Source organism: Idiotropiscis lumnitzeri, chromosome 4 (genome assembly GCF_059441095.1).
Source record: "Idiotropiscis lumnitzeri isolate Australia: NSW breed Sydney's pygmy pipehorse chromosome 4, RoL_Ilum_1.0, whole genome shotgun sequence".
NCBI lineage: Eukaryota > Metazoa > Chordata > Actinopteri > Syngnathiformes > Syngnathidae > Idiotropiscis > Idiotropiscis lumnitzeri.
This window is the reverse complement of record NC_142394.1, coordinates 22,905,627-22,919,073: the sequence shown is the minus strand read 5'-3', so window position 1 is coordinate 22,919,073 and position 13,447 is coordinate 22,905,627. Positions and strand designations below refer to the sequence as shown.

The following is a 13,447-nucleotide window of genomic DNA, read 5'->3' as shown; positions in this document are numbered from 1 at the left end:
CCAAGGAACACTTTGCGTTCAATTCCAAAGCAGTGAGAATTTCAGAAACCTGAAGGCAAATCGTTCATTTTGGCTGCTGAATGTGGAACATTGGGCGATTATGAAGCCCTGGAAAGCAAGAGAAGCCTTCTCTTTGCAGACAAATTGTTATGCAAAGCAAAGCTCTTCCTTGTTTAATCACAATTTCAAGTGGAAGCCTTTTAACATTTCACCGCATGAGGCGTTTACCAAACTGAAGTCTTGTGTACAGTTTGCCAGAAAAACAGCAGACAGGCTGTTACCTAAATTTAAAACTGTCAGTCAGTCTTTTCCAAGAAGTCTCTTTACTTCTCTTGGGAAAGATTTTTTTTTTTCCCAAAATAAAAGAATATTTGTGTTCAGGAGGAGGTATAAGTGTTACGCAAAGTATGTCTTTTTAATAGTATCCTTCCTGCTGTTTTGTTTGAATTTGCTTTCCCTTGGTGTGCCTGCACGAGGTCACATATAGTCCTTTAATCCCCTTATGGTTAAGCCGGTGCTCTTTTAGGTTGACGCTGAATTTAGACGTCAACTTTGCTGGGTGTTCCCAACACATTTCAGACGAGTGGAATGATCTTGTCTTACTTCGTAAGCACGGTCTTCAGCATGTTGAATTTAGGCGGTCATGTAGCTTTTGTTACTATAAAAGGAACAAATTCTGTTGCTACACTAAACCAAAGTGTTCTTCTTTATTATTTGCGATAAATAGTGTAAATTACAATTCTTGAATTACTTTTCACTATTATTCAGGCTGGTAATCGTGAGTTGCATTTAAAACCGTGAACACAACCAAGGACGTAAATGTCCGTCTATCTTGTATCTTGTAAGATTTTCTGATAAGATTATCCTTATTTCTGAGGTGTGTTAAGACTGGATTTGTCCTGATAAAAGGGTCCAAAATGAGTCTTGGCTGACAAAATTAAATATTATTATTTGTGTTCAATGTTCAATATTTGCGACCAAAAACGTTTGTGTGCGGTGAAAGCCAACAACTCTCCAGTCATTTGATTCTGTGGCTTTAGCCAATCAGAGAAGCGCACTGTCCGTTAAACAAGGAAGTGGTGGTAAATTAAACTAAATAAGTGCTATCTAATGTTATTTATTTATTTGTTTGTAAAAGTGTGTCAAAAATCTTCCAAAGTCAGTCCTTTCTTGATGGCATCGCCACGTTATAAAATTCCCGCTTCTGGTTCTTTTCAGAAACACTCGGATAACATCAGTGCATAGTTTCTGTTCAAGTTCGTTTTGGAGAAAAACATGTGATTTCTGTCTCTGAGGAAGTTTGGAGCTCAATTGTGAGTCGGAATCTTTGTGTTTGGTGTTCTTTCTTGAGATTATCGGATCAAGCCAAACCTATTAAATGCCTTATTATCTTCCCATCTTAGGTCTGTCACAAATTTAAAAAAAAATCTTTAATGTTTTGAAAAATCTTTTTGGGTTGAGCTAAGTTTAAGAAATCTGCTCGATGAACGCCTGTCTGTTGTCTCAAGACTATGGACTACTGTTCCTCTTGCTCGGCTCTCCCCAAGGGCCTCACACTTATGCACTTGTATTGTTTGCAGAGAAAAGATACTCACTTTCTCATACATCGAGACTGTTATGTATTCTGGATTTTGAGCATTCACTCAAGATAGTCTAGACTAAGGGGTCTTTTCTAATGATCACTTATCATAATGTAAGACAATGAACTTGGTGTGGTCAAAACAATGTCTCATTTAAACCACAGAATTGTCGGTTTCCGTCGTACCAGTCTTTCCCACGCCTTCTCAGCTCAAGACCCAAATTAGAAATTTGCTTCCTCCACAAGAGTCAAACCACAAGTAAATTACATCATGTATTGCCACCGCATCGGCATATAAACTGATAAAGAGCACGACGGCTTGATGTGAATTCATTCCCGTAAACATGAATCACTGACATTTGGTGAGCCGTGTAATCATTTTCCATTTTGTAATACAACTAAAGTTGGTATCTGAACTGAAAGTCACAGAAACAACACATAATACATACATACTTATCAAATCGACTCAACTTTATAATCTTGCACAATGGAAATGCGAGAGAACAATTTCAAATCCATACCGGAAATTTGCATTAATTGTATAATCCAAAGAGATAATGTGGTGCGTTGCGGGAAATCATCCACTTTCACTTAATTGGTTTAGTACCCCACCGCCCCCCCCAAAAAATAATATATATATATATATATATATATATATATATATATATATATATATATATATATATATATATATATATATATATATACTATTTTTAATATATTTTTTAATATTTTTAATATTTATTATCCATTTGTGCCAGTGATGTATAGTGACAAGCAGAACAATTAAATCTTCTTCAAACAGATTCCCAGATATAGAGTATTATAAACAATACAAGGTTGCCAGGTTGAGCACATGGAAATGCATTTCTCGCGAATGTCAGAGGACGCGATGTTTTACATTGGCAGGGGCCCATGTCTATTTTGTTTTATGTGGGGGGCTGGTGTTGGCGGTCGCCGTATTTCTGCTGAGTACAGCACGAGTCTGAAGAGCAAATATGAAGCCAAGTAGCGTCCCACTGAGTTCTGCACTCCGACTCGCGGAGGAGGAGGAAAGTAGGAGGGCTGAATGGGCAACGTTCAAGGCGGGCAAAAATAAGAAATGTCAGGGTTGATCATAACCATATGCTGGCTGCTATTTTCCCCTAAAGTGAAAAGCAATAAGGGACAGGACCTTTTGGGAGACTTCAAACAAACAAAACGAAAATATGAAGTAAGGACAAATCCATAAATGAAATCCTTGAATGAACATTGAACAAAAGTGAGGGCTTGCCAGGCAGCACATCTGCAAACTTATTTTTCTGTTTGAATGTCAGGAAAGAGACTGGGCAGGGCCTGAGGCAGAGGAAGTGATCTGCTATTTCACACACCGCTGGTGAAGTTCAGCTCCCGACTACGGTCTCGGTCATCTGGAATGCAAAGTCACCTCCTCCGACTACGCTACGCTCCAAAGAGATCGTCTCTTCCTGTCTTCAACCGCCACCCCCTTCCTCACCTCCCGCCTGCTCTGTCGACACAACTGCAGAACCACTGGACGACACAACCAGTGCGGACAGGACACTTGTGACACACGCCGGAATGAAAGTGAGATCCTACAAGGAAGCCACATCTGACCAGACTGCCTCTAAATGGAATCTGGATCTGGAAAACGAGGAGTCCAGTCATCAGCTGAACATTTTGGAGGCTGTTCCTTTTCCCTTATATGGCAACAGAGCTGGGAAATCATTTGAATTAGTCTGGATTCTGGTTGTATGCCTGCCTGTCTGCTTTTAGTGCTGACTGAGTTGCATCTGGGACGGTTCCGCCGCTGCTCTTTTCTTGGGAGTGTGTGGGCGCTTTCTGGCTGTCTGTGTGTATGAGGCCTGGTTTGTTTGTTTTGCCATTCTTGGTGCTTCTTTTCCTGTTTGCATGCGGAGGTTTTGTTTTGGGACAACAAGAGGAGGGCTTGTGTTTGTGGTTGGCAGCTCCTGCTGTTTTTTCCCTCTTCCTCGCGCCTGGAATAGGCAAACGCACACCTGGCAGCCAAGAAGCGGAACAGCCTCTCTATACAAAGACGACTTTGAGATCCATCTGAACATCCATCATTGGTTGATATTTCATTCCCATGCAGCCAATGTTTTTGGGAGCAAACGGGGACCTCGGAAGTACTTGTCAACACAGACTGGATTGACGCGGTACCAGAGTGACAGACTTTGAAGACGCTTTACTGTCAATACTCTCTCCTCATGTGGATCTCCTTCATTAGACTGTCTCTTAACATCGGTTGCCATGGCGACAGCTGCATGGTATCACCGTGACATCAGCCGCGTGCACGCAGAGGACTTGCTGGCACGAGCCGGGAGGGATGGAAGCTTCCTGGTCAGAGACAGTGAATCTGTGCCGGAAGCCTTTGCTCTGTGCCTCCTGTGAGTACATCACATACTTAGAATCACCTGAATGACGACTGCTAAATTGTACGTTCATGCGACTAGTTTTGTGAGGTGTGGCTCTGAAGATTGGTTCTATTTTAGACGGTTGGAGGCAAGATACGGATCAGTTTGAATGTAAACAATGTGCCCAAAATGCTATGATGGCATCATGTGAGCAAAATGTGGAAGTATAATATTATTTGTTTTATAATATTAAACTGCTTAAATATTCAGATGTCAATTATGTATGTAGTACATGGAATTCTCTCATAATACATCCGGTACAGAAAAAAAAGTCAGAGGGTTACTTTCAATCATTTGCTTTGTACCATTAACACAAATTCACTAATTAGCATTTGTTTCCCTGTGAAACCTATCTTTAGCTCTTTGCTGAAAATTTCACCAATTTGTGGCATTCGACTGTATTTTTAATTCCACAAGATGCTGCACAACCTCAGGCTAATCAGAAAGTAATAATTCTTATCAAGGAAGTATTTTGAAGTTTTACTTCATGATTATTTAAGATCATAGTAAATCAGGGAGGAGTTAAGTTTAGCCTGGTTTATGTGTTCTCATTCGGTTCTTAAAAACCTCAGCCGAACATGGGATCATACAAACGTGATTAATAATTATTTAAGACAATTACGAAAATTTTGAGAGTATTCTGTAAATTAGTCACTGTTTTTCTGGTCGGGCTCGGCCCCTATATGGCGTAAATATTTCGGTTTTAATGTATTTGTTTGATTTGACGCGTGACCCGAGGGTACATATTCCATCCAGTTCAAACACTCACCTGTGTTTACAAACTCAAGGTCTTGAGTCAAACAGTGACATTATTTCAGGTTGCGGTTGGTTCTTGAAGTTGAGCAGTCTTGGCCTGATGCTAACTAGCTAAAACAACTCACCTGAATGCTACTGTGACTCAAGTGTAACTCCAGCAAAATGGTGGTATTATGTGAAGACTGAAAAGATCTTAAAAATGTACATTCTAAAAAAATTGAATTTAAAAAAAAAATGTTCATGTACTTTATTATTCATTCCAATCCAAAGGCCCAAGCTAATGTTAGTACAGGTGAAGTTGGCTTACTAACTGAACTGTGTGGTTGCCTCGCATCAACTTTTCATTATAGGCTGTTTATGTGAATTTATCTTGTAATTTTCCAGTTTCCAGCTACAATTATTTTTAGTGTTGATATTATGGATTTGTAGCCTTTGATAAATACATGCAAACATTCAGATTATCCGAAGACATTTTGCCAGTCAACAAATGCAACAGGTCTTATATTCAGGCAAAACAAATGCGGTCATATGCTTGCTGTCTTAAATTTTTTTTTTATTCCATTATTTTTTTTTAAGGTTATTTATAAACAGGCTTGCCCCAAAATGCTTTCCTCATTAGGGTTAACTATTGTATTATTCCACTGGCTGTCAGAGATTTTTGAATACATAACACGACCCACATAAAACCGCCCCACTTTCAAAGCGGAGGTAGTAAGCTAATGTACCAAGAACTTGTAAAGCTGTAAAGATTCAAAACCACTCATCCACTGACCCCAATTACAAAATAATTCAGAGACGTCACTCCCACGACAACTACAAGATCATCACTGTCAACGTCAGCCGCTTTTAAACGCTGGCAAAAGATTCCCCTTTTCCCATCATACTGCTTCTTTCTTTCCTCGGGCCTCATGGAGGAGGGCGGGAGCTCCAGTGACCACACTATGCTGACTGGTCTTCAGCCTGCGCCAGACGCATTCCTGAAAACTGAGCCGATCCGCCTGCACCGCTCCCTTGTCCGCCCCCCTTTCCTCTGTATTCTCTCATCTAGCTAATTTTGGGTATTGGATCACCCCAAAGAAATGAAACAGTACAGATCTGTCGCGAAGATTATCATTTAATAATGTGTTTGTGACCGTGGTGGTTGTTTCCAGTGTTGTGGAACTGCACTGCGTCATAATGAATAGAGATGATCTCTCTCATGTAGCTAACTAAGGCAACCAAAGTATTCGAGGAATAGCTTACATGATACCGTTTTTAAAAAAAAACACCACCTTTTCTTTTCTGATGTCCAAATAAATTAAATTGATATCGATCACCTAGTGCAAACTACATCCATAATAATAAACATGTTAATGACTGACTGTCAATAAAAGCTGAGCATTATATATACTGATAGCATTTTTGTTCTACAGTGATTCCTGTTTATCGTGGAGGATGCTTTCAAGACCAGCAATTGGCGAAAATCCACAGTAAACAGTAGTGAGACAATATACAGTCATTAAGAGTAGCTAATAGCTTACTGTCACAATTTCATCCATCCATCCATCCATCCATTTTCTGAACTGCCTATCCTGTCACAAAGTTTATTAGAAAAAAAAGAAAAAAAAAATATATATATAGTATATATATATATTTTTTTTAAACAAAAAATTTAAAGTCTTACTAAGCACCGTTTCAATCTCTGGCTTGCACAGATTTCCAAAGAAGTTAAGAGTGTACTTGTTTCAAGATGTTCATTTGGCACTCTGCTAGCTCAATGCTAACAAATACTGTGAAACGCCATAGACAGGCTTGCCTAAATTAGCACAGAAGCCACAGTCAATCTAAACCTTCACATACTTTCATTAGCACACACAAAGCACATTTGTCTTTGTTTTCGATAAAGTCTCCGTTGTTTTTTTACAGCTTCATGTCATCTGGTCCTAATTGTTTCTTGTTTTCGTTCATCTCTAGGTTTCAACGCCATGTTCATACATATCGCATCCTCCCTGATGGAGATGGCCTCCTTGCAGTCCAGGTGAGTGACATCATTGCCCCGTTCTCGTGATTTCTCCACCCGCAGCGTACTTGACCACGGAAAAAGCATCGTCCCCCAGTGTCGAAACTGTCACGAGTGAGAAAATAAATGTACTGTATTTCATAAAACAATGGTTTGTTACGCCTTTTGTAAGGAGAACAGGAACACGTTGTGTTTCCTCTCTGTGTGGCCTGGCAGTAGCTCCGTTGTTTCGACGGCATCTCCGCCGTGTGGCCGCATGCTTGTCGGATGAGCTCAGCAGCTCAGTGAAGACTTGTTTTCATGTGTCACAAATTCTACCCCCACACGAGGTCAATGACTGGTGGGCGTGTGTGCTTATGTATTGTTATTGTTATACAACGCAGTGCGCACTCCACATAAATGAGTCTCTTCACAAATTCGGAGCATCTTGTCTGAAATTAACCCTTTTATAGACAAACATACTTTTAAGAAAATCCCTGGCAGTCATTTTCTGTGATGACCAAAAACTTTGTTGCTGCTTCAGTTTTTCCATTGCATCGATACAAAGCTCCCAGACATTCTTTTCTCTCTCCCTGATTTTGCTCCTTTAACTCGCAAGCCCCATGCTTTCCTTTTTTTTTTTTTTTTTTCATTTTTCCGAGTGAACGGCTGAGCTATTTTGGGCCCAGTCTCGTATTACTCTTCAAATCTGTTTAATTGTGTTTCAAGATATCTTTGTGGGATGAAATACTATTTGTAGCCAGACCACTCAGACCAAAAGATCAATTTATTTTACCAACTTAAAAGAGACCAGAAGAAAAAAAACGGTCTGCGATTATGGTTTCATTTACTGACCTTGTTCAACTGACTGATTGATGCAATTCCACACCAGAATTAAAAAGTTCAATTTATAATATTTTTTGTTTTCAAGTGGTTATCACTTCTGCATAGTCAGTAGATCCCAGGTTTGAATCTCAACTCATTTTCCCCCCTTCCTTGTGTGAGTTCCTTTCAGGTCCTCCTGTTTCCTCCCGCATTCCATGAACATGCATTAGGTTCATTGACGACTCTTAACTGCTAGGTGTAAATATGAGCGTCAATGGTTCTTTGTTTATACAGCATATGTCGTGTAGCGACGAGTCCATAGTCAGCTGGTATAGGCTCCAGCTCACTTGGAGCAATATAAAAAGAATGGACCATATCACTATTGATTGTCTTTGCACATAAGTACAGGGTGACTTAAAAAAACAAAGGTAATTAATGACAAACATGAACGATGACGACGTTTGTGTTCGATTGTGTGTAAGCAGACCACACAGGGAGTGCAAGTCAACTGTTTTCGGACACTGGAGGACCTCGTTCTGGGATACCAGCACCCGCACAAAGGCTTGGTCACCCCTTTGCTTTACCCGGTTCCTCGTGACGCCGACACCGGTGATGAGAGCTCAGGTGGGCCCTCGAGATTTGAACTCAGCAATGTTGAAACTTACGAGAAATGACAGCCTTCGAAATGGAATGAATGCAATGTGGCACAGAGAGCTAAATGTTTCTGATTGATTGTGTGTATGCGTGCGCAGATGATGAGAAGACGCCTCAAAGTTTAGCTCCTGTCACCACGGTCACCTTCGCAACACCTCCGGCAAAACCAGAGCCCCATGCGTTATTCCTGAATAAGTTACAGGAGCTCAACACATCCAGGTATCATTCATTTTTTACTTGAGCATGTGAAAGATGAAAGGAAATAGTATGAGATGGCATATATGGCACATCCAATATAACATATCTTTCTCACACATGCAAAAAAAAAATTTAAACACAAACAAATAGTCACGCAAAAAAATACAGTATACTGCCTCACTCACCAAAAACCTTTCCCACATGACCAAAATCCTCTGTAACCAAAAGAAAAAACCTCCCAGGCACAACCAAAAAGGACACACAACAAAAAAGGTCTCACACACGTCAAAGAAACCCGCACACTCACAAAAATACTCTGACTCACATCAAACAACCTCCCAGGCACAACCAAAATATCTCACACACTGCAAAAACCTCTCTCACTCCCCTACTAACCATCTCGCTTGACAAACATCGTCTCACTCACACCCCAAAACACTAACCAAACGAATATCTCGTGCAGTCAACGCACACCAAGAGATATCTCACATGCACCAAAAAAAAAACCACACTCGCATGATCAAAAACTCACTCACAACCCCCCCCCCAAAAAAAAACATACACCCACACAACGCCAAAGCTTCTCATTTGCACAAAAGAACCCTTATTCACTCCAAATAACCTCTATCATGAACCAAAACCACTGATACATTCTCACCCCAAAAAATCTCACACACACTCAAAAAAAATATCTCATGCTAATCAAAATTCTATCAGACACATCAAAAAGTTATTTTAGTCACCATGATCCTTCTTACTAAACCAAAAATACCCTCCCAGAGAGGAAAAAAAAAAACAATAAATGTGAGAGATAATTGTTATTTTTGGCCTTCATAGCACCTCACAGAAGAGGATAGAGGAGCACAAAATGTCCGACATCTCTCGCTCTGTTTTTCCAGTACTGCCAGTGATGTGATCGGACTGCTCAACGACTATCTCTTCAGCCAACTGCCACTGGACATTGAAGACGTGTACAAAGGAGCGACGAGCCTCTCCCACCTGAGGCGGACTCTGGGTCTTGCCTGCCAGGGCCTCAGCAGGTTAGCGTTTGTTGCGGCAGGAAAAAATGCCAGACACACTGTTAACTTTTGTGTTTATTGTACAAGTACAAATTCAGAGCTGCACGAGAACTTTGAGAATTTGCAAAGACAATGATGCTCGGTTATTTTTGGGAGGTGCGAATGAAGAAAGTATTCAGCGGTTCACTTTTTGCTATTTTGTTCCAGAACAAGCCTTATTCCAATTTTCAACATCTCGGTTTTTGCATTTGCAATTTAAGAAAAAGTTTCGTCATTTTGGGGTGATGTTTGTACAATTTTAGGGGAAAAATAAATGATTTCATTTTAGTTTGAGGCTGTAACTTAACAATCTGTGAGTTATTATTGTAGTAGTAGTAGTAGTAGTAACGTGGTTCTGATCCGCAGCGAGATTGACCTGACTCTTTCAAGTCTGGAAACCTTGGCCAAGGTTTTTGACCACCCCAGCTGCTCGTTATCGTGCACAAATTCAAAGGTACAGTGACTTTTTGCCCTTTTGTGACGTTTCCATCTGATTAACTGTCACGTCTGCATGCAACAAGGGCCCCGAGATGGAGATGGACACCTTACTGTGTAAGATTTCCGCCTTGGTCAGCCTCCTTTCGTCCTTGGAGAAAAAGGTTTGCACTTTTGATGTTCTACCACTGACGCATAACAGAAATATATTGTTGCTAACAATGTTGACTCAACCCATGGATGACTTGTGTGTGTGCAGGTACTCAAGGCTCTACAAGATGCAGTCACCAATCACAATTTGGCTGCGCAGCCGAACCCGCCTCCTCCGGAACCGACGCCCGCCGTTCCGATTTCTGGCAAGAGCTTCGGATGTCGTCAACTGCCGGTCCACTCCTTTCAGGTAACCTTTCTTGCATGTATGATATATACCAGGGGTGTCAAACTCATTTTTGTGGACGGGCCACATCGTAGTTGTGGTTTCCCTCAGAGGGCCGGTATGACTGTGAACCCATATAAATTGATTGGAAAGCCAGTGTTGAAATCAGAAGCCAGTAAGTAATTGTTCAACAATTTTTCAATTTATTTTAAAAGGGGAGGATTGGTAAGAAACAAATGGCAATATCTCATGTCTCAGTGTTGTTAAAAGTGAAGAAAATATGCTAGAAACAGGAAGTTGCTGCAGATGATTTGCCCTTTGCGGGCCACATAAAATGAGGTTGTGGGCCAGATCTGGCCCCCGGGCCTTGAGTTTGACACATGTGATATATACTAATCTGAGACAAGTGCAATATGAAATTCCATTTGAGCATTTCTTTAATATCCTTGACATCCTGGTTAAGGTCCATGTACCAGTAAGCTGTTTGACTTCACTAGTAGGAGAACTTGGCCTTACTAGTAGCGTAACGGCATGTTACTAGTAAGACAAAAATCTACTCTAAATTACAACTGTGTGTGACCAATAGCGACATAAAATTCTTCTCATAAACCTCATGCGCCTCCCTTTAAGAAGTCCACTAGTGCATGGTTTTGCCTCACTAGTTCTTCTACTAGTATGCCAATGTTCTCCTGCCAGTGATGACCAAAAGAAAATACTAAAACTGCTTTCAATAGCAGCTTGACACATGCCTGTTAGTTGGACCAAATTTTGTTCCTCGTGTAGCACAGTAGTTTACTAGTTAGGTTGTGTACTAGTAAGCCAAATGTGCCACTAGTTGTGGGGAAAATGGCCTTCATAACACCTCACAGTATATTAGTGCTGAATTTTGTTACTCGCGAGGAGAAAAAGCATACTAGTGTTCATCGCTCTTAAGCTGGATATCAAGGCTATCAAATAAATGTGCAATTCCCAACACGAGGGTTGTTGTGTGCTCAGCGGCTTAACCGTGTCAGTCAGCGTCAGTTTCAAGTGTGAGGAGGCTGCGTAGATCTTCGGCGTTGACAGCTTGATTGGCAGCGGGGAAGATGCTTGTGCAAATAAGCGGAAGAAGAATGTCTGGCATTTGTTTGTTTCCATTAAAGACTGTTTTTAAATATTAAATATGTGAGGTAGTAGAAGCACTTTTTATTTTTATTTTTTAGGAAGAAGAAGCACTTAACACAAACCGTCATGAAATACTCTTTTTGACATTTGAACGAAAACGAGCGAATCTTATTATGTCACCTATTTTCACTTTCACTGTTAACAGTGTACAAGGTACATTCAAGCCAACGAAACAGGTCGTCTCACAACCAGATGAAAAACACAATCACTGAATTACTCTAACCTTCCCAACAATACGCCAAACTGTGTCAGTTACGTGTTTGTGTTTATAGGTGAAGATGCTGCGCTACGGCAGGCAGACCGTCTCCGTGGATGTGGATGCGGGCGTGCTCGTCTTTGACAGGAAGGCCTCCTCGTTGGATGTCGAGCGGGTCTCGCATGACAGAGGTATCATTGTGTGCTCACGCGGAATTGCGCCGCTTGGTCGCTTGTCAAATGGCTTACGTCATTTTATGCGTCAGTCCTTCAGGTTGTCAAGTACCAGAGTAGTCCCGCCAAGGTACGCGTGGTGATCGACAGCCACCACAATGCACCACGGGAGATGATATTTGCGAGTACACGGGTAAATATTATGAGATGATAGTTTATTTATTGTGTTGAACCTGAAACATTTACCCTGACTTGAGTCAGCAGCTCACCAAATTCTCAGTTTCATTCTGATTTCAAAACCCACAATTCTGTTTTCCCTTTCAGAAGGGCGATGCCTTCTGCCAACTCATCCAGCTGATGAAAACAAGGCACTCCAAACTAAGCGAGCCTGACGTCATCTCTGTTTTCGTCGGCACCTGGAATATGGGTAATCCTCGACCTCTCGCGAACAGGCTTCATTTAAGTGGCGTTGTCATCTGGGTTGTTAATTTCACTGCTTTGCGTCCGCAGGCGCTTCCCCTCCGCCTCGCAGCCTCCAGTCGTGGGTCACCTGCTGCGGTTTGGGGCACATCCCCGACGAGTCTACGGCGTCACTGCCTCATGACATCTACGCCTTGGGCACGCAGGAAAACCCTCAGGGAGAGAAGGAGTGGGCGGAACATATTAAAGCAACCCTTCGCAGCCAAACACAGATTGAATTCAAACAAGTATGTTATGTGATGAGCGAGCAACCTAATGCTACAATATAGATTGTTCGATCAACACACATATTAAAATAGAATCCGCCAACACTTTGTTTGGTTGGGTTCTTCTTCAAGCCAATGTTGGCCCTGGTTGTAAAGCTGCGAGTTTTCCTCTAGGTGGCAGTGCAGTCCCTCTGGAACATGCGCCTGGCTGTGTTCGTCAAGCCAGAGCATGAGAGCCGTATCAGAAATGTGAGCACTGCCAGTGTGAAGACCGGCCTGGGCAACACTTTGGGTAAACTACCTGCCGCCACTAATTTATTTTTACACAACATTCCATACAATTAATCTGAAAATGGAAGTTTGCAAGGAAGCTTTTGCATTGCGGCAGGGAACAAGGGAGCGGTCGGTGTGTCATTTCACTTCAACGGAACATCTTTTGGGTTTGTCAACTGCCACCTGACCTCAGGAAGTGAGAAAGTTCTGAGGTACATGAACGTTGCCCTTCGCGCTTTGTCTCTGAACAAATTGTGCACAAAGTCCTGAAACAATGAACAGTTGGAGCATGAGTTCAAAAGTTTCGAGGTCAAAGTAGGTTCACCTGTGAAGGTTAAAGTAAAATTTAGGTTCATTCTAAAATTTGCATTTTGTATTCACCTCGCCCATGTCTTTCAGGCGGAACCAGAACTTTGTGGACATCCTCAGGTTGCTTTCGCTCGGCGACAAACATCTCGGTGCCTTCGACATCAGCTTGCGCTTCACTCACCTCTTCTGGTGCGGAGACCTCAACTACCGGCTGGACCTGGACGTTCAGGTGCCGCTGAAATCTCTGCATGAGTTCAACATCCCAACACAAATTCTGCTTATTTTACAGTTGTGACTGTTTTGCCTCTGACATAATGGTCCCAAAATAAATAATGATTGCACACAATGACACTTT

The 13,447-nt window shown here is 41.6% G+C and overlaps 1 protein-coding gene across 2 annotated transcripts in view; it reads left to right on the top strand.

Moving 5' to 3' along the window:
• The window catches only part of inppl1b (inositol polyphosphate phosphatase-like 1b), a 33,915-nt gene that overhangs the window by 7,694 nt on the left and 12,774 nt on the right, over positions 1–13,447 (top strand). The window contains exons 1-16 of one of the 2 annotated variants that reach the window (XM_088294056.1): positions 2,696–2,792; positions 2,896–3,984; positions 6,721–6,784; positions 8,056–8,194; positions 8,323–8,443; positions 9,322–9,462; positions 9,847–9,934; positions 10,002–10,079; positions 10,175–10,315; positions 11,728–11,842; positions 11,917–12,017; positions 12,149–12,251; positions 12,335–12,531; positions 12,685–12,802; positions 12,899–12,995; positions 13,183–13,321. In XM_088294056.1, the coding sequence (XP_088150182.1) occupies positions 3,848–3,984; positions 6,721–6,784; positions 8,056–8,194; positions 8,323–8,443; positions 9,322–9,462; positions 9,847–9,934; positions 10,002–10,079; positions 10,175–10,315; positions 11,728–11,842; positions 11,917–12,017; positions 12,149–12,251; positions 12,335–12,531; positions 12,685–12,802; positions 12,899–12,995; positions 13,183–13,321 (1,779 nt within the window). In that variant the 5' untranslated portion in view covers positions 2,696–2,792; positions 2,896–3,847. Of the gene's footprint in view, positions 1–2,695; positions 2,793–2,895; positions 3,985–6,720; positions 6,785–8,055; positions 8,195–8,322; positions 8,444–9,321; positions 9,463–9,846; positions 9,935–10,001; positions 10,080–10,174; positions 10,316–11,727; positions 11,843–11,916; positions 12,018–12,148; positions 12,252–12,334; positions 12,532–12,684; positions 12,803–12,898; positions 12,996–13,182; positions 13,322–13,447 lie in introns of those variants that run through there. The other variant, XM_088294057.1, reaches the window with a different exon arrangement.